At 36.3% G+C, this 24865-nt stretch overlaps 1 protein-coding gene across 4 annotated transcripts in view; it reads left to right on the top strand.

The window, feature by feature from the left end:
• The window catches only part of USP9X (ubiquitin specific peptidase 9 X-linked), a 116965-nt gene extending 92861 nt beyond the window's left edge, over positions 1-24104 (top strand). For 2 of the 4 annotated variants that reach the window (XM_002700207.7, XM_010822080.4), the window contains exons 32-45: positions 1539-1729; positions 4656-4829; positions 7202-7343; positions 8518-9271; positions 9645-9768; positions 10288-10513; positions 10979-11108; positions 13757-13942; positions 14395-14615; positions 14809-14897; positions 17738-17894; positions 18100-18312; positions 18658-18753; positions 20203-24104. In XM_002700207.7, the coding sequence (XP_002700253.1) occupies positions 1539-1729; positions 4656-4829; positions 7202-7343; positions 8518-9271; positions 9645-9768; positions 10288-10513; positions 10979-11108; positions 13757-13942; positions 14395-14615; positions 14809-14897; positions 17738-17894; positions 18100-18312; positions 18658-18753; positions 20203-20340 (2841 nt within the window). In that variant the 3' untranslated portion in view covers positions 20341-24104. Of the gene's footprint in view, positions 1-1538; positions 1730-4655; positions 4830-7201; positions 7344-8517; positions 9272-9644; positions 9769-10287; positions 10514-10978; positions 11109-13756; positions 13943-14394; positions 14616-14808; positions 14898-17737; positions 17895-18099; positions 18361-18657; positions 18754-20202 lie in introns of all 4 variants that reach the window. The other 2 variants (XM_002700206.7, XM_010822079.4) reach the window with 1 other exon arrangement.
• Positions 24105-24865: the final 761 nt, after the last annotated feature.

Below are 24865 nucleotides of genomic sequence, written 5' to 3'. Positions count from 1 at the left end.
GCCGAGGAGACAAGCCAGAGTGTGCTCTGTCTGTAGCAAATGTCTTAAATGGTTCTTTTCTCATTCCATCTCTTCAGTCACCAAACTCTTTGCTCTTGAGTAGTTGAATCACAGGGAGGGCTTCTGAAACATACACTTGCCTCAACTCTTCCCCAGGTTTGCTTTCTTTGCCTGTGTGCTTTTTTCCTTTGCTAAACTAAGTTTTTCTTGAGCAGGGACTGGCCATTTCTATTTCTACATCTAGGTCTCACACACAGTTCCACAGCCAGCATTGTCTTTCCATCTCTATGAATTTGACCGTTCTAGGTACCTCACCAAAGTAGATCCGTACCATGTTTATTTTTCTGTGACTGGCTTGTTTGACTTAATGTAATATCCATTTCACAGCATGTCTCAGAATTTCCTTTCTTTTAAAGGCTGAATAATATTCCTTTGAATGTATGTACCACATTTTGTTTATCCATTTATTCATCAGTGGGAACTTGGGTTGCTTCTACTTTTTTCTTTTCTTTTTTTTTTTTTTTGCCACTCAGCTTGTAGATCTTGGTCCCCCAACCAGGGATGGAACCTGTGCCCCTGCATTGGGAGCTTGGTATCTTAACTACTGGATCGCCAGGGAAGTCCCTGCTTCCACCTTTTGGCAAATAATGCTGCTCTGAACATGGGTATACAAATATCTCTTCTAAGATCTTTCTTGCAGTTCTTTGGTTGTTGAACCCAGGCATGGAATTGCTGGATCATTTGATAGTTTTATTTTTCTTTAGGAACTGTTTTCTACAGTGGCTACACCATTTTACATTTTCCACCAATAGCGTCCTAGGATTCCAGTTTCTTTGCACAGAGCTCTTTCATTTTTCTGAGGTCCAATATGTCTCTGTTCTTTCGTTGCATGTGCTTTTGGTATCATATCAAGTAAATCAGTGTCAAATCTAATGTCTTGAAGGTTTTGCTCTATGTTTTAAGAGTTTTGTAGTTTTAGCAAATCTTTGATCCACATTGAATAACCTTTTGTGTATAGTATTAGGGGAAAGTCCAACTTCATTCCTTTGCATATGGATATCTAGTTTTTCCAGCACCATTTGTTGAAGAGTACTACTCTCTTAACATATACATTGTGTTGAATGTTTACAAGTCTAAGCAGTTTGCATACATTATCTCATATCCTCCTCAGAACACCTACATGAAGAGTGTGTTCACCCATTTACACGAGGCACTTAATTGCTCAAAGTCACTTAGCCTTATAAGTAGCAAAGCCTGCGTTTGTGACCAGTACAGCCTGAGTTAATTACCTCACTGTCCTTTGCTCTATCACCTACCTCTGAAATACATAGTTATTCCTTATGACAACTCTTACGTGAAATGGGTGGGGATAAACTCTGATACTGTAAATTAAAATTTATAAATTGAACGTTACGTGCTTTGGAAATGAATAGAAATACAAGTGATTTGTTCACTGATCATTCAGCATTTGTCTCAACATAATTTTTACTATACTTTGAAGTTCGATTAGCTCATTAGTGATATGTTTTGCTTTCCAGAGCAATGTTGATCCCAGAGATGATGTATTTGGATACCCTCAACAATTTGAAGACAAACCAGCATTAAGTAAAACAGAAGACAGAAAAGAGTACAATATTGGTGTTTTGAGACACCTTCAGGTCATCTTTGGTCATTTAGCTGCTTCTCGACTACAGTACTATGTGCCCAGAGGATTTTGGAAACAGTTCAGGTAAATTATGGATGGCTGCCTGGAGAATCCCAGGGACAGGGGAGCCTGGTGGGCTTCCGTCTATGGGGTCGCACAGAGTCGGACATGACTGAAGCGACTTAGCAGCAGCAGCAGTAATTGGGATATTGTTTAAACCTTTATGACCGTCTCATGACACTAACATTAAACTTCTAAAACCTATACTGGAAAGTACTTTTATGTTTAATATTTAAGCAGTAGTAATAGTCAAACTTTATTTCATAGTTGGGTTTGTTTTCTCATTATCCCCAAAGGAGGTAGAAAATGTCTTAGTAAGAGGCAGCATTCTTTAGTCTCTTAAGATGTTAACGATTTTTTATTTTGAAAGCTTATAATATTTACATACGTAGGGAGAAGAGTATGAACCCTTATGTATTCATCACTCAACTTCAATAATTGTCAACTCGTTGCCGTTTAATCTGCATTCCCATCTACTTCTTTTTAGAAGCAGATGCATAATTTCACCCATAAATATTTCAGTGTGTATCTCTAATGTCTTTTTTTAATGTGACCATGATACTATTATCGTGTCCTTTAAAAATTCCTTAATATCCTTGTCAATGTTTGGTTTTACCCAATGACCTCATAATTTTTTTTTTTACTTAATTTTTTGAAATCATGACCCAAATGAAGTCCATATGCTGCAGGTGTTGATATGTCTCTGTAGTCTCTTCTTTTTTCACCCTTGTAGTTACTTGTTGGGGATAAAAAACAAGTAAGTAGTTCACTCCATACATTTTCCCATTTGGATTTTATTGAGATCCCTGTGGTGCTTTGTTTTCCTCAGTTCCCTACATGTCATATAAATAGGTAGAGAGAGCTAGAGGCTCGATCAGGTTCCGCTGTTATTTTTTTCTTGGAGTGGATAGACAAGGCCTACCTCATAGGTGATAACAGTGAGCTCAGTGAGGAGAAGTATATAATGTCTGTCTGCCTCCTAGGATAACACCCATTGATTATCATTGCCTAAATGCAGCGTTTAATCAGTACTACAAAATGGTCACATCCTAGTTTATCATTCTTTCATTTAATAGCCAGAGTAGATCTGTAAAGGAAACGTCCCCATAGCAACTTTTTGGCTAGTCTAATGTACAATTTTATAGGAAAGGTGTGATAAATACCTGGGGGGGGGGTGGAATTTGTTGTTGTTCAGTTATGTCTTGATCTTATTTCTCTGGCCTCATTTATTTCACCTTTTTTTTTATTACCTCTGTGTCATGCACTGTACTAAAATACTGTAGTGTTATACAACTATGTATCTGTACTATGTAGTACTATGTATGAAAACACCCTAATCCTTCATAATAGTGTTTTTGTTTTTAAATAGTACTCCTTTCTCTTTTTTTTGGCTGTACCAGACAGCTTGTAGGATCTTAGTTTCCCAACCAGGTATTGAACCCAGACCCTTGGCAGTGAAAGCATGGGGTCCTAACCACTGGACCAGCAGGGTATTCCCTTAAATACTACTCCTTAGAATCCCTTCAGGGTATCTCCCAGACAGCTGAGAGCGGGGAGCCAGGGTCACCTGACGCTGCCTCTCTGGTCCGCCTTCTCTGCTTCAGTCATAGTGGCTGCCCTTTTCCCTCCCAGGATACTACTTAGATTTCTTTTGAAACCACTGCTTTCTAATACAATGATCTCTGTATGACTCACCATATAAATTCCACCGATTGCTCTAACTAGGCCCCCTATTTAATCCACACTTACTGGCTTGCACACCCCCCACCCTTTCCCAGCTCCGCTTTCACTCTTGCAGTCCCATCACCTGGCAGAACTCGCACCTTCCTCTGACTATTCCAAGTTTTCTTTCTTTCTCTAGCTTGTCCCATCTCTGCCATAAGGCTTTTAGCATTTCTGTTCTTTCTCTTCCAGATTATTACTCTTAAACTTTTTGAACTTTTGTCTTAAAATGTGTTGTTTGGTTATAATTCTCACTCTTCTTGTAATACATTTGCTTTTTTTGGCTTCTGAGTTCATTGTTCCCTGTTAGTGGAGCTCTCAATTTGTCTAGACTAGCACTTTTGGATTATCTACACTTTAGACCTGTGATGTACTCTTAAGTACATGTGGGTGAGTTAACCACATTTCGCACCCCTAATTTTTTATGTTGAAAAATTTCACAGCAGCAGAAAAGGTAAAGTAGTATAGGAATCACCTTTATGATGCATATTCTTCACCCTGATTTACCAGTTGTTAACATTTTGCCATATTTGCTTGTGGGTGTACTTGAGTTTTGGTTTTTGTTTTTTCTAAACTAGTTGATAGTTGGAGGTATTACTCTTGGTCCCCCTCATATGCCTCAAAGTGTATCCTCTAAGAATAAGGACATTTGCCTACATAATATTTAATACAATTATCATATGCATGAAATACAGTATTCAGTAATGTCATCAGTATATATTCCAATTTCCCCAAAATAGTCTTTGTAATTTTTTCCCCCCAATTTCAGACTGGTATCCTAGAAAGAATCACAAGAATTTGGTTATTAGCTCTTCAGTCATCTCTAAATTAATCTCCCTAATTTGTCATGATGTATGGTGCTTTATTGATTTGTGTAATTTTTTCCCCATGATTAGATTCAGGTTAAACTTTGTTGGCAAGAAGAAATACCTCTGAATGCAGTGCAATGAGAAGCATATAGTAACATCACCATGTAGTTTTTCTTTGTAGTTTTGTGGTATTTCTTTCCTAGTAAAGTACCACTTTTCCTGTGAATCTTACTTTCTCCTACTCAACAATCAATACATAAAGAGCATTTGTTTTTTTCCTACTTCCTCATGTAATTGAGGAGTAAAATCTCAGTTTATATGTGTTTTTTAGGTTGTATTGCTTTTTCCCTGAAAAATATATTGTATTTATTGTTCTGGGACTGTCACACGTTACATATTTTACTCCATTCATTTCTTAGGCTTTGGGGTGAGCCTGTTAATCTTCGTGAACAACATGATGCTTTAGAATTTTTTAATTCATTGGTGGATAGTTTAGATGAAGCTTTGAAAGCCTTAGGACATCCAGCTATGCTAAGTAAAGTCTTAGGAGGTTCCTTTGCGGATCAGAAGATTTGCCAAGGCTGCCCACATAGGTGAGTACTAATTGCATACTTTATATGTATGTTGTACTGTTTATTATTAATTACGTAAAAAAGTGAAGTGGTAATGCTACCACTTAATTAAATACATGAGATGGGATGAATTATATATTGTGCGTACCTTACTATTGGAGGAGGTTGATTGTTTGTCTTCTCATTTTATTACAATGAAGTTTAACAACAGAAAAGTTACATGAACTTTGTGGATCTGTTTGTTTGGTTTTGTCAAATAATACTTGGTTCCTTTAACTCCACCTAAGCTCTTACTATTTTATACTCTTATATGTCCTTATGTATGATCATGCCTAAGAAAATACATGGCATTTTGCATATACAGGTATTACTAATGAATTTTTCCTTTATCTTAAAATAGTTAATAATATTGTAAATATGTTAAGTTTAGAAGATGACAAGTGTGGGGCACTATTTCCTATACAAATGAAATGCTGACTCTTTGAAAATAGCATTGATTACTGTCATTGTCTTTAAGGTATGTTTCCCACACAAAGCATTTATAGCAAAAAATATAAACATTTGTTTGGGGTTTTTTTTTTTTCTTAAAAGGGAAGTTGATTAAGAACTCTTATTGAAAATAGTTAAAATAACTATTAAAGTTTACTACTGATAGATACACATTTATGACTACTTTATGGAAGTTTTACTTTGGAACTTCTCTTATATGTCATCAATTAATTAATGTTAGTTATTGAAGTCCCTTCTCACCAAAATATCACAGTAAGGCAGTATTTTCTACAAGGACACAACTTAGCAACTGAACAACAGGAACAAAAGAGCATTATGTATAGTCATAGGTTGTGTGTATATAGTTAGTGGGGGGTGCTTCATTTTTGAACCATTTTAGAATCATTTCATTTTGGAAATGATTGAGGGAGTGGTAATATTATATATAAATGTTAAGCTATTCATTCTGAATGAGGCCATAAAATTGTTTACACAGAGGGGGCAACTTTTGCTTCTTTTGAAAGACTTTGTGCATTATTAGGTAGACCATAAAATTGTCGTTTTAACCTCTTGATTTTATACTGATTTAAAAAATTTTTTCTGGCTGTTTTGGTCAGTTTTTCTTGGTTTCTTATAGACAGTTTTCAAAATTATTGGGAAATTACTGGTTTTCTTTGCTAAGTGAAAATGTCCAGAGAACATATAATCTTAAGTAAAATTCCTGAAGTTCAAATACCTACTCCACAACTAAACTAGTCCTGTTCCATGCTAGAAGGTTACATAAATGAGAGTCCTGTGACAGTCTGTTTTAGGGTATTTATCTAGAATAACAGTTAACAAACTGTGGACCATAGGTCAAGTCCAGCCCTGCATCTGTTTTTGTAAAGTTTTATTGGCACATACCCCCTCCTTTACCAACTGTCTGACTGCTCTCACTGTAACAACAGAGTTGAGTAGTTGCTATAAGGACCTCAAGGCCCCAAAAAACTGGTGATATTTACTCTCTGGCCTTTCACATACAGAGAAACTTTGCTGACTTCTCATTTTTCGAATGACCAATTTTTTACCTGAAATCATAAAATTGGACTTCTTTTTTCTCATCCATGGGCTCTTCCCTAGTTATCATAACAATTTGCTTAATACTTCATATTCCATTCATGTCACTTATAAATGCCTTTTTCATTAACTAAATTGAAAAGCCCTTAATACGAGGGACCATCTTAAACACTGACTATCCCACAGTGTTTTATACATGGTAGGCACAGCATATATTTGTTCAGTGAATTAATTTAATGGTTGAGAGTGAAGTTCTCACATCCTATGTTCTAAATTTATAAATATGTCTCTTCACAAATCTGAAAATTCCTTTGGTAGAATATTGCCAAAAGGTGGGATTCTGGCTCCTATTCAGATTGCTTAGCCCATGTTCATTTGTATGTTCAACTTGTGCTTTAGTAATGTTTCCATTATAGAAGAGGAGAAACATTTAGAAATTTAGCTCATTATAATCTAAACAGATGATGGCGGAAGGAGCATGGTAGACTATATAGAGATGGAGCTGTGAAGCCAGACAGATCTAGCTTCAGAACACCATTTTTCCTGGTAATCTTCACATTCTGAACCCCACTTCCCTCATCTCTGATGCGGAGATGGTCATAGAAAATATTTGTTGTGAAGACAAAGAACCTGTTATGTATAGTGTGTAAACAATCTAATGTAGTGGCCAGCAGAGGATAAATGGCCTGTAAATGGTAACTGTCATTTATGAGTACATTTTTTAACTTGATGGCTTTTGTGTTCTATTATAAATATTGCAAAAGTGGTTTACATTGAGCCCATAATTAAGATGTTTAGAAAATTAAGGAATAAATTCTCTTTGATCATTTCTTAAATAATATCTTTAGATACGAGTGTGAAGAATCTTTTACGACTTTGAATGTAGACATTAGAAATCACCAAAATCTTCTTGATTCTTTGGAACAATATGTCAAAGGAGATTTATTAGAAGGTGCAAATGCTTATCATTGTGAAAAATGCAATAAAAAGGTATGGATTGCCCAGTTTTGTTTAAAATAATGATGGTTACATATAATGGGTTTGGAAGAATGATTGTTTTCATTTGTTCTCAAAATTTGCCCTCTTTATTCCCTGCCCTGCTTTGTTAACAGTGGTAACAGAGAGGTAGTTAAGATAACGGACTTAAAGGGTTTGTCAGGTAAAGAGAAGCTAGTACCAGAAAGGGCTAGGGGAAGCAGGTAAAGATAAGAGTGAATCACTTTAGAGGTCGCAATAGCTTAATACCACAATCTCTTGTCTGACGTACACAGGCACCTTTCATCCATATCTGACCAGACTGCTTGAGCTCCGCAAAGCTACAGAGCTCATAGAGGAAAACATTGCTCCTCTCACATCCAGAGTTACTAGCCAAGACCGAGAAGTTCGCTGAAACCTAACTGTTAATTGCTTTATGTAGCCACATAAGATTTCTTCTACCACCTGTTTTTTAAAACCACTTGGATCAATTTTTTTGTGACTCACCTGGTATTGGTTTTTGTCTGTGGGCATTTAATAGTATCTTTCTGGGCTCCCAAGCCCTCTTACCTCTAAGTCACCTGTATTATTTTGACTTCACATAACACTTGGAGAGGTTTTAAAATCTAGAGATTGAGATGATCTGTAAAGTCATACCCCTGCCACTCAAGCTCTAAGCCTTGAGGCAGGTTACTTAAATCTCTCAACTGCTCCTCATTCTCATGCTTAAGGTTCAGTAGTACCTGCTTGAGAGGGTTGTGAGGATTATACATGTTACTACTGGGGCAGCATTTAGCATATAATGTGGCACCTAACTGCCCAATAAATATTGGCTGCTATTATTATATTTCTGTAGTTGGCTCACAGCAAATTACACCTTCATTAAAATAACAATAGCAAACAGGTTAATAATGGTTAGGTAATACTGCCAACATAGAAATCAGGCAGCGAGTAAATCACTAATTTTTGCAGTTGGTAGCAAGTGGCATCAGAGTACCTTCTGTATGACTTGTTTCAGTTAACATAAACTATAAACTGACAGAACTGCTCTGATTATGTTCACTATCACGTTATGTTAACACTTAAAATTTCAGATGAGTGTTGAGAATTTAATAATAGAGTTTTAAAGTTTGGTGTTTTTTTGCAGTGGATTATAAGAACATCTAGTAATTTGTTCTGTTCATTTTAGGTTGATACTGTAAAGCGCTTGCTTATTAAAAAATTGCCTCCTGTTCTTGCTATCCAACTAAAACGATTCGACTATGATTGGGAAAGAGAATGTGCAATCAAGTTTAATGATTATTTTGAATTTCCTCGTGAGCTGGACATGGAACCGTACACAGTTGCAGGTGTTGCAAAGCTGGAAGGAGATAATGTAAACCCAGAGAGTCAGTTGATACAACAGAATGAGCAGTCTGACAGTGAGACAGCAGGAAGCACGAAATACAGACTTGTCGGGGTGCTTGTACACAGCGGTCAAGCAAGCGGAGGACATTACTATTCTTACATCATTCAAAGGAATGGAGGAGATGGTGAGAGAAACCGTTGGTACAAATTTGATGATGGAGATGTAACTGAATGTAAAATGGATGACGATGAAGAAATGAAAAACCAGTGTTTCGGTGGAGAGTACATGGGAGAAGTATTCGATCACATGATGAAGCGCATGTCATACAGGCGCCAGAAAAGGTGGTGGAATGCTTATATACTTTTTTATGAACGATTGGACACAATAGACCAGGGTGATGAATTGATACGATACATATCAGAGCTTGCTATCACCGCAAGACCCCATCAGATTATTATGCCATCAGCCATTGAGAGAAGTGTACGGAAACAGAACGTGCAATTCATGCATAACCGAATGCAATACAGTATGGAATATTTTCAGTTTATGAAAAAACTGCTTACATGTAATGGTGTTTACTTAAATCCTCCTCCAGGTAAGCATCAAGAATTTAGCTTCTTAGTAACAAAGCATACCTCTTCTTGCAGGATTTCTTGGCAGGCATCAACATGCTTGTTTTCTTTCTTTCTGATTGTTTTCAAGTCCTGTTTCAGATGACTGTTACCTTTGAGCATTATATATTATCTGGGTATTTAGAGACAGAGGAGCTTTTGTTTGTTATAACAATTTGTGTTTATTTACTCAAGCACTAGTTGAAGTTTGCTTTAATGAACAGAATTATTTCATAAGCAGCCTCAGGGGTTTTAACATAGTTGGGGCTTGGAAAATTGTAGGTAATGCAGATTTGTATGAAAACGGGGCTTGGGCATACAAATTTGACTATTTTTTAATCTGCACTTTATTTATAGGGCAAGATCACCTGTTGCCTGAAGCAGAAGAAATCACAATGATTAGTATTCAGCTTGCCGCTAGGTTCCTCTTTACCACAGGATTTCACACCAAGAAAATAGTCCGTGGCTCCGCCAGTGATTGGTACATTGTTTTGGATTTTCATTCCTATTATTACTGGCATTTAGTTTGGTTCTTTAATATACTGCTTTATTTTTTCCAAGCCCTAATAATCTTGTTTCAGATTTGGAATGCAGAATTTAAAAAATCTTGGTAGCAATAGTGAAAGAAATCATATTTAAGTAATTGCTGAGATTAAATGTGGCCCTTTATTACTCAGGAGCTGGCTTCTGTTATAGTGTATCATATCTTTGACTTTTGTGTACAAAACATTACAGGATGATACTTAAAGGTTATCTAATCACAAAATGATTACATTTTAGCTTCCCTAGATTACATTCAGCCATAGGTTAAAAAGGTAGAAACTTAAAATGAATTTGTTTCTAATTGCGGAATTTGTTTCTAATTGCGGAAGTTTAGAGACCATTTATATCATACCTTGATTTAACAATATTTACTTAACTATTCTAATAGTAAGATGTTAAGAGAATGGGGGTTATCGTTTTTGTCATTGAACCTAGGATTTTGTTTGTTTTGTCTTAGGTATGATGCATTATGTATTCTCCTTCGTCACAGCAAGAATGTACGATTTTGGTTTGCTCATAATGTCCTTTTTAATGTTTCAAATCGCTTCTCTGAATACCTTCTGGAGTGCCCTAGTGCAGAAGTGAGAGGTGCATTTGCAAAACTGATAGTTTTTATTGCACATTTTTCCTTGCAAGATGGGCCATGTCCATCGCCTTTTGCATCTCCAGGACCTTCTAGTCAGGTAATTGCCCAGTTTACTTCTAATGATTAAATGCTTACACATGAATTCTGTTTCCTGGAAGCTGAAGCCACACATATGTGCATCTGTTTGAGATGTTTACCTAATAAATGTGCATGAGCATGTAATAACCATGTGATCTGATGCCTCAATGTCTATGAGTTCCATTAAAAAGTACTTCCCAGCAATGAATAGTGACTATTGGCTCTTTAAAACTTAACAGAATTTTCTGTTAATTCAGTTACATTCAGTGGCTTAGTTATACACTTACTGTTATACATGAGTTTTAATTCATCCCCTTTCCTAAAAAAGCAACCCTTTTTAATAGTTCCTTGTGTGATCAGTCCTTCCAGAAATTTCTGCCTATATTTAACATGTCTATGTGCGTCTTCCGTTTTTATGCAAAGAGAATTATATCGTACCTGCATCTTGTTGCTGGAAAACAACCAATGTTTTCATCTTTTACAGGCTTATGACAACTTAAGCCTGAGTGATCACTTACTAAGAGCAGTATTAAATCTGCTGAGAAGAGAAGTTTCAGAGCATGGGCGTCATTTACAGCAGTATTTCAACCTGTTCGTAATGTATGCCAATTTAGGTAAGAATTTAAGTTTTCATAATTCTGCTTTAACGTATTAAGCAATGAAATCATTGAAGTCAAGTGATGAAATATAACCTGGTCTAAAACAGAAAGTGTTTCATAAAACCTACTATGAATTTTATCTGAAACTTTTTGCTACACTTTTTACCTTGTACTTTATTTATGCATGTGTCTTATCTCTGCTCAGACACAGGTCAGAATCTGTATCTTAATCATATTTTTATCTCCTAAAGCAGTGGTGCTAGACCTGGTTTTTTGAAAATACTGATTCCTAGGCCCCATCCCAAACCAACGGAATAAGAATTCTCAGAACTAACACAAGGAATCCACATTTTCAAAAGGTCCCAGATGATTGTGTAATATTCACCATGGTTGGGTGAAGGATTTAGTCTATACTTAAGTTTTGTTGAAGTAAATGAAATTAAAAGTTGAGGATAATATAAATATTCACTTAAATTGCCTGTTATTTATGTTAAATTCTAAACCCAAACATGACTGTCATTCCAGGTTTTATGTGTGTCACTTACTAACCCACCAATGATCCATAACCCTTTAACACAGCAGCATTCTACTTTGTATTTGTCGTCTTTTCCCTTACCTCCCCATACTAAAGATACTTGCATATTTGCAGTTGAAAAGAATATTTATTACACAAACAAGCATAAGGGGAATCTGTACTTCACATTTAGATGTGCCAAATCTTAGGTATTTATAAAAATTATACTCTGTTCAACTCCCTTTTTTAGGTATTCCCTGTCTAAAAAAGCATTCATCATTTGCCCATAATGAAATCTAAAGTTTCTCTGCTGAAAGCAAATACAGGTCTATAAACTTTAATGCAAAATCCTTAGGACCAATAGGCTTTGGGGTTCAGAAGTGTTCGGGTTTAAGAAAGGTAAAATAGTGCATATGCCATGAATTATGTAACATCCCTGGAGCAGTGTCCAGGACAGCACTTTGTAATCATACATATGAATATTCACATTGAGAGGGCTTGGATGGAAGACTGTAATAGCTCTTGTCAGTTCAGGCCAGATTTTCAAACACATTTTATGAGTGAACTTGTTTATATTGATGAAAAGAGCTGTTTGAATCTAGGGATTTCAAATAGGGATTGTGGACTTGTATTTATTATACTTCTTGGAACATGGCAGTAAATAAGACTGTTACTTTCTAATGGGGTATAGAAGCAAATCAAAGGGTACTTGCCATAAAATATGTGACAATAATGAGGAAAATACAGCATGCTGTAGAAGTACATCAGTAGGGGTACCTGACCAGATTTGGGGAGTGTGTGGGACTTAATGGAGAAAGTGATTGTAGGAATTGGTTGAATTTTTCCATGCAGAGTGAACAGTGGGTGCAGAGACTTGGAAGTAAATTCAGCACGGCTCATGGAAGAAATGAAAGGTTATTCAATCTGACTAGAATTGATGTAATATGGGGATGGCAGGAGCGGTGAGCAGAATTCTCTAATTGTGCTATTCTGTCAAGCCTTGAGAGATTCTGGACTTTATCCTGAGGGCATTGATGATCCATTATAGAATTTTGAATAGACGTGGCTTCTAGAAAGATCATCCTGGCTGCAGTGTGAAATGGATTACAGGGAAAGTAAGACTAGAGGATTTTTTAATCCTAGACCACCTGTTGACAGAAATGTGGCTTATACTGAGAAATTGACAGTGAGGGGAATACAAGTAGACAAATTCTGGTGCTTTTCATTAGATGTAAGGCCAGTAGGATTTGGTGATTGGATATTCAGGGAAGGGTAATGTGGGAGAGATGTTAAGAATGATGCCCAGAATTCCAGCTTGCTAAACTGACCAGGTAGTAGTGCCATGTACTGAGCAGGGCAGACACAGGAAGAACATGGACAGGGAATTTGAGTCTTTGTGACACCCAAATAGAGGTGTCTGGTAGAACAGGATCTATTTGGAAATATTTTTGAATCAGCTGAATAAAAATAGCTGGAACTTGAAGCCATTAGAATGGGTTTGATCATCCAGGGAAGGCATACAGTGTAAGGAGATAGCCTGACATGGGAACTTGGAGGACCATCACTTTTTAAGAGACAGGAGGAGGACTCAAATAAGAACAAGAAGAGGTAGAAAGAAAATGAGAGGAACCCAAGAAAGGGTGAAATAGTTACAATTTGAGAACTATTCCCTTAACTTTAAACCAGAAAGAGGGGCAGAAGCCAGGTAAGCATGGGTTGAAGAGCAGGCCAACGAGAAAGTAGAGGGAACGAGGTTAGGCGTCTTTCAAGAAGCTTGGCTTAGAAGAAAGAAGAAAGGCAATTTATAAGAGAATTCTGATTTCTCCATTTTCGGCGTTCATTTAGGATTGCCGTCTAGGCTGGTCCCTGAGACTCCCCAGGCCATAGAAGTGTCCCGAGGATTGCAATGTCATAGTCACTGTTTAACCATTTAATATTTAACTCCAATTAGATTTTTGGTTCTTTTAATTGTTTTAATAATTATTTTTTGTATTATTATTTTTTAATAATACTCTGAATGCCAAGTAAAAGTAATCTTCTGATCATAAAGGTTGTAGAAAAAATAACTACTTTATTATGAAGCCCTTCCATCCCAGTTCTTTCATATAATTCTTCCCCTCTCTTCCTGCTTCTCCCTTCTGTACTGTAGGTGTGGCAGAGAAGACACAGCTTCTGAAATTGAGTGTACCTGCTACCTTTATGCTTGTGTCTTTAGACGAAGGTCCGGGTCCTCCAATCAAGTATCAGTATGCTGAATTAGGCAAATTATACTCGGTAGTGTCACAGCTAATCCGCTGTTGCAATGTCTCATCAAGAATGCAGTCTTCAATCAATGGTAAAGTCAAATACTCCATTCTTTACATTGGTTTTAAAGTACTACTGACCATAAATATTTAAAGTGATTCTGAAGAAGTTTCAGTATAAAACAAGAATCTGTGAAAGTCCATGCTTTGGAATATTTTATATTTTGAGTCCTGCATGGTTTTCACATGCTTAAGGGAATCTTTCTATCTACTTGCTGCTGAGGTTGGCATCTTGTTTATGAAGTAGTTTAAGAACTAACTTTTAAATAAGAAAATACCAGTATTGGTATTTAACTTTTATGTTTTATCATCTTGATATATCTGATCATTATAATGCTTCATATTACTTTCTTTGTACTTGGGAAATGATCTATATTATTTTTTTCTTTAAAAAAAAATGATAAAGCTATTTTCTGTAGTGAAAGCTGGATATTCTTGTGGAGAAGCTGATTAGTTTTTCATTGATGACAAATCTGTATTCTAGGTAACCCTCCTCTTCCCAATCCTTTTGGTGATCCTAATTTATCACAACCTATAATGCCAATTCAGCAGAACGTGGCAGACATTTTATTTGTGAGGACAAGTTATGTGAAGAAAATCATTGAGGACTGCAGCAACTCAGAGGAAACCGTCAAATTGCTTCGTTTTTGCTGCTGGGAGAATCCTCAGTTCTCATCTACTGTCCTCAGTGAACTTCTCTGGCAGGTTAAAGGAAAATATACATTCATACGTCTCTATAACTTGTTATTTTATTTTTATTATCTTTGTAAGTATACAAGTATACTAGTTTTAGGTGTGCAACATAGTGGTTTGATGTTTTTATACATTACACATTACAAAGTGATCACCAGTGTTGCTGCTTTAAATAAGTTCTTTACCACGTTTTACCTGTTCTTAGGTGGCATATTCCTACACTTATGAACTCCGGCCCTACTTGGATCTGCTTCTGCAGATCTTGCTGATTGAGGACTCCTGGCAGACTCACAGGTAGCTACCCTTTTTTTTGTTTCTTGCCCAGTTCTTAGAGTAAGTGAAATTAACAGCACATTTATTATTTTTAACCTCTTGGAAGTCTAATAAATGTTTTATTGTAAAACTTAAGGATGAATAAAATGGTTCCCTCACAACTTCATTTTTTTTTTTCCTCTCATTGCCCAAGTTGCATACTTAATATACTAACCTTTTTCTTTCAGTTGGCGTTGTTTTATATTTGGAGGAATTTTTTGGTAAATGTTTCCATTTCATCAGTGATGCTCTAGAGTTATTTTAGGATTGGATTACGTTAGTTTTAGAATTATGTGAGAGTCCCTTCGGTAAAGAAGTATAGGCGGGTCCCAGTATTCGTTGTAGTTAATGATCTGAAAGTCGGTGTGAGCACTGAGCAAGTGCTACTAGGCCGTTGCTCCCCGGGGGATACGCAGTTAGGCTCGTGCAAGCCTCTGGGCACATTTTTTTTCAACCAATCAATACATAACCTTTTTTAAAATGTGTTCTGTTTAAAGAAATCTTGTTTAATATATATTGAAGAATTTGTTGGGAAACAATTAAGATTTTGTATAGTAGACTGCTTCCTCTCTGTCACTATAACTAAAACAAACCTGAAAACAAGTTCTGTAACAACAAAATGCTTAAAGAGAAATTAAAGTCTTGAGTGTTAGTGCGGATTGCAAATGCCAGAAATCATGAAATAATATTTTCAAATTATTCACCAAAATTAACAATCATAGATTTCAAACAGTTAATATTATAAAAATTGAATTAAACCAGAAATCAGTTTTCCATTAAACACAAAATTTAATAGTTCCAAAACTGTAGCCGTTTATTTTGAACACTACCAGTACCCTTCTCAGTATGACCAGAGGAGTTAAAACTTATGAGTCAGTTGAAATGGAATCTTAAGTTTTCACTATTTTCTTTTGAAAATACTATAAACATGTATAGCTTTAAACCAGTTAGCCATATCTTAGCCCTAATTAGAATCAGTAATAACACTATAGGCACATGTGCTGGTTTAAACATGGGAATTTGTTTTTTTGTGTAATAAGATTGTTGTTATGATTCCCTGGCAGCAAGCTTGAAAATAAATTTCTCATAGTGGGCTTTTAGTCTTTCGGTAAACTGTGTATCTATGGAGCATCTCCCATGGGCTTGGCACTGTTAGGCATTGAGGAACAAGGGAGGCAAAGGTAATATTGATAAAAATGGTATTTTTTAAAGCAGTTGATTCATTATCACTTGAAAAAACTGAAGGTAAAAACAGAAAATACACTGCAGTGTTTCCAGTTAAATAGCAGGAAGCCTCTACATGGTTGACTGTGTGGCCTGAGATTGTTTAACTTTGCAAAATTACAAAGTTATTTCCAAACAAAATAAGTTTTATGAATGCATGTAATACAAAAAAACAAAACTTGCCTTTTGATTTGAAACATTCTATTAAGTAAAATGTACAGTGTATAAAAGGTTTTTTTAAATTACTGACTATACAGGTAAGATTTATTTTATTTTTTTTTAATACTTAATTATGAATTCATTTTATTTTATTTTTTCCAATCTTGCAAAACTTTTTTTTTAATTAATTTTATTTTTAAACTTTACATAATTGTATTAGTTTTGCCAAATATCAAACTGAATCCGCCACAGGTATACATGTGTTCCCCATCCTGAACCCTCCTCCCTCCTCCCTCCCCATACCATCCCTCTGGGTCGTCCCAGTGCACTAGCCCCAAGCATCCAGTATTGTGCATCGAACCTGGACTGGCATCTCGTTTCATACATGATATTTTACATGTTTGATTTCTTTATTGAGATAAAATTCACTATTTGTTTTTTAATTCACTATTTTAACCATTTTGAAATATGGAGTTCAGTGACTTTTAGTATATTTAGTGCTGTGCAACCATTACCACTGTCTAATTCCATTCATTTTCATCACTGTGGAAGGAAAATCCAAACCCACTTAAGCAGTCACTTCCTAGTCCTCCTGCCCCCACCCCCGACACCCACTCGTCTGCTTCTGTCTCTCTAGATTTGTCTATCCATGGGCAAATACCCAGGACTTGGATATTCCGTTCATCTCATGTGATCGGAATCATACAATATGTTCTTTTGTATCTGGCTTCTTTCACTTAGCATAGTTTTCAAATGCATCCATGTTAGAGTACATATCTATAATTCATCCCTCTTCATGACTGAATAATATTCTGTTGTATGGATACATTACATTTTCTATATTTGTTCACTTGTTGGTGGATATTTGGGTTTCCACCTTTTGGCTGTTGTGAATAATTCTGTTGTGAACATTCATGTACACATTTTGTATTTTCAAAAAAACACCTGTTTTTCAATTCTCTTTTTATATATAGCTCAGAGTAGACTTGTAGGCAGGTAATTTTTAAAATATCTTTTGAAAAACTGGAAGTATTCATAACAAGATTTACTGTTTTAACCATTTTTAAGTGTACAGTGTTGTGTTACCATCACTGCTGTCCATCCCCAGAACTTTTTCATCATCCCAAACTGAAACTCTGTACCCATTCTTGCTTTCTCTAACTTTTGCCTATTTTGAATACCTCGTATAAGTAATCATACAATAATTCCTCGTATAAGAAATCATACAATATTTGTCGTTTTGGATCAGAAATAAGTTGGTTCTAGGCAGCCATATGACCTTGGGTGCAAGCCTTTTAACCTCTTTTTTTCTTACATGTTCAAATAATAGATCACATGACTACATCAAAGACCTTTATTGAATGGCCCATAGTAGGCACTTAGTAAATGTTAGCTGCTATTTGATTTTAGAAGTTTTAATTTATGTCGTTCCCTTTCAGAATTCACAACGCACTTAAAGGAATCCCAGATGACCGAGATGGGCTGTTTGACACAATCCAGCGCTCTAAGAATCACTATCAAAAAAGAGCATACCAGTGTATAAAATGTATGGTAGCGCTCTTTAGCAATTGTCCTGTTGCTTACCAGATTCTACAGGTGAGGGTTTTTTCTCTGTGTGTGTGTGTGTGTGTGTGTATGATTGTGTAGAAACCTCTGTGTGTGTATAATTGCATAGAAACCTGAATCTAAGGATTCTGTTTTAAAAGATGAGAATTACAAGAATTTGGAGTTGTCATTTCAAGTTAACTTTGAAAAACATTGCAAAACCTTTTTACATACATAGCTTTATTTTCTTTTGAAGGGAAATGGAGATCTTAAAAGGAAGTGGACCTGGGCAGTGGAATGGCTTGGGGATGAACTTGAAAGACGACCATACACTGGCAATCCTCAATACACTTACAACAATTGGTCTCCTCCAGTGCAAAGCAATGAAACATCAAATGGTTATTTCTTGGAGAGATCACATAGTGCTAGGATGACACTTGCAAAAGCTTGTGAACTCTGTCCAGAGGAGGTAAAAAAAGCCACCAGTGTGCAGCAGATAGAAATGGAAGAAAGCAAAGTAATTTTTTACTTTATAGGGCCAGTGTTTATTAATGATAATGGGGGAAGAATTATGTGGAATTTTGTTTGCATTAATATGTATACTATATGTGGTCTTAATGAGGGAATCTTTTAAAGAAATTTTGGGGAGATTGCCTGAATCTAGTATTTCTGAGAGAAGCCAAATCAGGTTTCTTTCAGTTATTTTATCTATAATAAAATTTGTCAGTGGGTTGGTTTTTTAAAGATTTTATTTCAAACCAAAAAAAATGGAATTTGCCTACATAATTCTTTATTTGTAAATATTTAAAATCAGGAACCAGATGACCAAGATGCCCCAGATGAGCATGAGTCACCTCCACCTGAAGATGCCCCGTTATACCCCCACTCACCTGGATCTCAGTATCAGCAGGTATCAGGCTTAGTTTGTGTTTTTATCCCCTAGAATTTTTACGCATTATTTATAGGATGGCTAAGTTTTCTGTTGCCACTGTAAAGTAACAGGGGGATAATCTAGACCAGCTTTGGGGGCATGATCAAGAGGAATGGTTGGCATGGGGTCACAGTGTGATATGTTTGAGCTTCCCCTGTGGTGTTTCCTGGTCAAATATATGCACCCCTCTTGTACTTAGTAGATGAAGTTAGTAAAAACTATGATTATTTGTATCAATATAAAATGATAATATTTACTATAATGGATTAAGATGACATTTCCTAATAGGCCAGGTCTACGAGTAGAGACATGAAATATGGCAGTGAAGGAAGACCCTGGATATAGCAATGAAAGAAGAACTGTTTGCTTACATAGCATAATCAAGACTTCAATGACAGTAAAAACTTATTGGAAAAAAGTCAGGGATTTGACAGATTTCCATGAATTTTTTTAGAAGATCAATAACTAAATTTAGATGAAGAAACTTCCTAAATGAGAACGTGTCTAAGTCCCAGGTGTGACGCATTTTGATCTTTTGTGGCAGTGATTCTGGAACAAGCATTGGAATCCCCTGGTGGGCTGTTGAGGGAGGGGGCACCCCAGAGTTTCTGATTCGATAGGTCTAGGAGGTGGGAGCAGAAAAATCTACTTTTCTAAGAATTCCCAGGGGATGCTGCTGCTGGTCTAGGAACCATGCTTTCAGAACCATTGTTTAAGCATTCTTACAGTTCATAGTAGAGGTGGAAGCATGCTGGCTAATTAGAAAATGCACATTCAAGATATTTATTTTCCTAATAGAAATTACAGAAAGTGAAAGCTAAAATCTTCTTGGCTTGGGTGGTGGGAATGTACAGAAAAATGAGAGTTCAGGAGTTTAAAACATTAAGGACCCAAATCCAGCAGGAGAAGAATTACTTCCCTCAGCCCTGAGACAGCTCATGCTTAATCATGTCTGATTAATCCATTATCTTCAATGTTGTTTTGTTTTCATTATCATCATTCTGTGTTGAAGGTTGTTGCTTACGCAGATCTCATATGACCATTTAGTCAGATTTCTCGTATAGAAGTTTCAAGGTGCTTAGAGTGAGAGTGGATGTGTTCTGGCACTTTTGTGATTTTTTTTTTTTTTTTAACGGCAACCAATAATGGGCTGTTATCCCTTATTTGTCAGACTTGAATGTGAATAATTTGGGGCACTTTAAATCGCCTTGGCCGAAGAATTACACCTACGCTGCTCTTACTTGGGGCTTTGAGGCTATCTTTTTTTGTTTCAAACCAGTGTTTTTCATCATTAGCCCAAGCATATTTACTTGTTAAGTCCCAGGAATAAAAAGAAATGTTTACATTTCCACAAGCTTCAGCCTGTGGTCTTTAAAGTTGAAGTTCACTATATTAAGTTTAACATGCAGATCTTGTCTCCCCGCCCAGAATAACCATGTGCATGGACAGCCGTATACAGGCCCAGCAGCACATCACATGAACAACCCTCAGAGAACTGGCCAGCGAGCACAAGAAAATTACGAAGGCAGTGAAGAAGTGTCCCCGCCCCAGACGAAGGATCAGTGAAATGCACACGACTAGCTGGTTCCATCAAGACTGCACCCAGGCCTTACAGTCCAACCTTTTTCTGTGTCTGGCTAATATTTAAAACTAGAAAAAACTATTCCTAATCAATATGGAGTGGAAAGTTTATTCACTGTCTTATCTGCAGAAATTTGCTGTCAATATATAACTCGCCTGCAGTGGAAAGTGTATAGTGTTTTGTAATAAATGGCCTGATGCTAATGTGTAAATGGCAAAGGTGTATATAGTATATTAATGTCTGACTGTTAATTCTTAAGCAAGACTTTTTTCTTGATGAGACTCACAGATCTACAAAACCTACAAAAATTAATTTTCTTGTTATACCCATTGCACTCTCAACCAGTGTTGCCTGCCTGACGGCAGTTGGATCAACTCCTTTACAAAAACAAAAAATAAACCAACAGCAACAAACCAGAGCCCGTCCATGTCAGCCACACCAATAGTTTCATGTTCATTCTTGGCCACTGGAGTCAGTTTTATTATGAGCAATGTAAGGCTGGTAACCTTTAAATTATTTGGTTGATGTGGAAAATTGGTGATGTAACATTGTTTCTAGGTCTTTTTCATTGCCTTTTTATTCTGATGTTAGGTTAATCACTTTGAAGCTATAGTTATGCTGTAACATTTAGCATGGCTTCACACCAGGTTAGTGTAGCCAATGAGGAAAAAATTACCATAATGACAGCAGTTGTCCCAGTGTGACAGCTGTATTGCTCAGAGCTTTTCCTTACACCTAGAATATAAAATATAAAAACGGGGAGAAGTGTGATAAACAGGTGGATTTCAGTTACACATATGTTGCTTACATCTTAATGTTTGACAATTCAATCTCTGGGTGGGATAAAGAAACTTTAAGTGTCAGTAATGGGAATTTTAAAAGATTAAAACAAATATGCAAAAATTTGCTATGCCAGGATGCTCGGAGCATAATAGAAGACTGTATTTGGTGTGCTTGTTTTGTTTCTTTTGTAGAGCTTACTAGGAGAACCTTCTAAAACTTGCCTTCTGCTGGATCCCAGTGAAGCGGAGGTCATCAGAAACCCACAGTACTTGGAATACCATTGCACCAAGATGTTGGCTGAGCTGCCGCTCAGTCACAGTTCACTTGAAAGCAAGAGTTGTCCTAGCTCCTTCTCCATTATTCCAAAAATTTTCATGTTTGAAGCAGGGTCTAATTGAAAAGAAAACTGGTTAATATAATTGAGGTATCAATATCAGAATAAACATTTAAGATGATAAATTCATCAGTTAATACTGTATTTAAAAGAGAATTGGTAACTTGAATGTGTGTAATTTTTTGGAACCTGTCTAAAAACCAAATACCCCTGCAAACAGATACAGTCCACCCTATTCTATTTAAATATTTTGCTGTTTTATTTTATAGAAATTATTTTGCTGAATTCACAAATAGAATTTGATTTAAGAAGAACTTTTTGTCCTGTGGTGTGTTTGGGGGTTTTTTGTTGTTGTTACTTTTTTTTTTTTTAAGGACTGCATATTAAGGTTAATTCTGTGCATAGCACACCTAGACATGACCCTGAATTCAGGAGTTCAGTCACATTGAGTTTTTGTGCACAGAAAGATTTGACCTTTGGCCCTTGACTGAAGATTTAAGACAAAAACAGGATGTTGACACTGTAAAAGTTTCCTAACATAATCAATCTTGTACTTTTTGTATGTTTTTTATATACATGTATATTTAATGAGCACAAGCTTGGTTGTATTTTTTACAATTCAGTTAATAGGCAAATGTTTTGTCAAAAAGGCTATAGTTGGAATTGAACAAAGCAGAAACAAAATTGAGAATTTGTTATTTTGTGATTAAAGGGGGCAGGTATTTAAGATAAAGCTTTGGATATCTTATTTGCAGTAAGTACTCTGTAGTCAACCTGTGCTTCTAGGTTTTCTGTAACATTAGGAAAATTGACACCGGATAGAGCCTGTTTTTACCTTAAGTATATTACATATGAGTTTAAGTGTGAGCCAAAGTCATACACACCATCTGCAGTTCCAATTGGTAACCTGAATTTAGAAGTTCCTCAATTCCAAGTCTCCTTAACAGTGAGCAAAAACAGGTTAAATTTATTTGAACAACTTGCTATCATAAATTACACCATCTGAGCTGATTTGTGTGTGTTCTGGTCCTTAACAAAAGTATGTAATATACTTAATTTAAAAACGAATGACTTCTAGATGTGAAAACTTGACATTTTAAAAGGCTGTGAATTTTTCTCCTTGGAGGGAGATCCCACCTTGGCTGCTTTGAGGGCTTGTGAATCCTTTCCCCCTCCACTTGAGGAAGAGTGGTCTGTGCTGTGATCAGGATCTAGGGAAAGTGAATGGAAAGAGTTACTTTTGTTTGTTTGTGCAAATTATTTTCTCTAACTCTTAAGCAAGCATTAATGTATAACTGAAAATTTTAAGATGCATGTTATTGTAAGAGCAACATAGCAGTGATTTTGAGGTCTTTTTCTGAACACAAATGGCACATTTTAAACTTCAAGTCTTCAAAGTGCCTACAGATTATTTAATTCTCCCTCAACTGATTTCTTGAGCCATATATATATTTCCCACTTTAAATGTTTGTTGCAGAATCACTAGTCTTCCTTTCAGAGAAGTACCCCCGAAAATTCTAAATGGCATGGTTACTTTTTAGGAGACAGTAGAATCTGTTAACATAAAGACTGAAGCTATTTGCATCGTTAATCTCTGTGAACAAGGGCTTTGCCCTATTGGATCTAAGTATTTCAGTGCACAACTTGGCGAAAACCATACTGCTGCTGTTTCTAAGCCCTCTACCAACCAAATTTTCATGTTCAGCATTGTCGAGGCAGAAATAAGAACATCCTCGTATTTGGGATTTTTGTCTTCATTGATTTTTCTCTCAATGATAATTTCCCAGCCTTGTCTTTCAGCTGTTATGTGTACAAATTTAGAATTATGAAAATGTTTTATATTTTTTTCATGATTAACTTTTATTAGTGAATGATAACAATTTAAGTATTTAACCCTAGTAGTGGGTTAAAAAGATGAGGAGCCTTTTTTATTTGAATTACATTTATAAATGAAAGCAAGTCTGTGAATACTCAGATGACTACTCCAAAATAGTTCCATTTTTTCTTATTTTTCCAGCTGGAATTCTTACTTTGCTGAATCTTGTGGTTAATTTTGGTGGATATATCCTGCCTTATTTAGAATTATAACTGGATTTTTAAAAATTGCCTTTTCGTAAGTGCCCAATTTTGGTCTCTAGTTTGAAGGTATTACATACTGCCGAGAAAGTAAACACTGCTCCTCTCCCCTCCAGTTTTTGTGTTACTGATTTTAAAACAAACGTTCAGTACTGGTTTCCTAGTGGGGCTCAACTAAAATAGGGCCTGCGCCTATGTGAGTGTTTAGTGTTTGAAAATAAGGTTTTGGGTGTGGTAAATCACTACAGAAGTGCTAAATGTATTAACTTGCTGCCGATTGTATTTACGATTATTTTAGATTATTTTACGTCTGCAGAAATGTAGCACTTTTCCTCCGAATTTATAGGTCTAAGAAAAAAGGGGGAAAGGTGCACCATGTTTTAAACTTGCAAATGAGTGAAAAAATTTTTTTGCATTTTGAAATCCAGATTCCTAAAAGGAAATCTCACCACCCAGATCACATACTTCTCAGCCTTTTACAAGCCAACAGACTGAAGATTGTCCACAGTTCCTAAGATTTAGCACATATACAAAAATAAAACTTTATAAATTAAATTTCGGTTTCCCCTTTTATTTATTAAAATAAGATTTTCTAAATGGAAGGTAAATTAGAGGTGTAATTGATCTGAAGGGAACTTTAAAAGGAAAATGTTTGTAAGTAGAGGGATGCAGCCCTTAATTTGTATCTTCACATCTAAGCCTTTCAAACGAGATTGTGGTCTATTGACAACCCTTCATTCTAAAACCAAGATTGGTCAAACACTTGGTTTCAAAGTTCACTTAAATCAGCAATAAAGCAGGTCACATATTTGAGGGGTGTTCAGTCATGTCCGACTCTCTGCGACCCCATGAATCGCAGCACACCAGGCCTCCCTGTCCATCACCAACTCCTGGAGTTCACCCAAACTCATGTCCATCAAGTCGGTGATGCCATCCAGCCATCTCATCCCCTGTCGTCCCCTTCTCCTGCCCCCAATCCCTCCCAGCATCAGGGTGTTTTCCAATGAGTCAGCTCTTCGCATGAGGTGGCCAAAGTACTGGAGTTTCAGCTTCAGCATCAGTCCTTCCAGTGAACACCCAAGGACTGATCTCCTTTAGGATAAACTGTTTGGATCTCCTCGCAGTCCAAGGGACTCTCAAGAGTCTTCTCCAACACCACAGTTCAAAAGCATCAATTCTTCGGCGCTCAGCCTTCTTCACAGTCCAACTCTCACATCCATACATGACCACAGGAAAAACCATAGCCTTGACTAGACAGACCTTTGTTGGCAAAGTAATGTCTGTGCTTTTGAATATGCTATCTAGGTTGGTCATAA

The sequence above is a fragment of the Bos taurus genome, chromosome X (assembly GCF_002263795.3).
Source record: "Bos taurus isolate L1 Dominette 01449 registration number 42190680 breed Hereford chromosome X, ARS-UCD2.0, whole genome shotgun sequence".
In the NCBI taxonomy this organism is placed as follows: Eukaryota; Metazoa; Chordata; class Mammalia; order Artiodactyla; family Bovidae; genus Bos; species Bos taurus.
The sequence above is the reverse complement of the archived record's forward strand: the minus strand, read 5'-3'. Positions and strand labels throughout refer to the sequence as shown.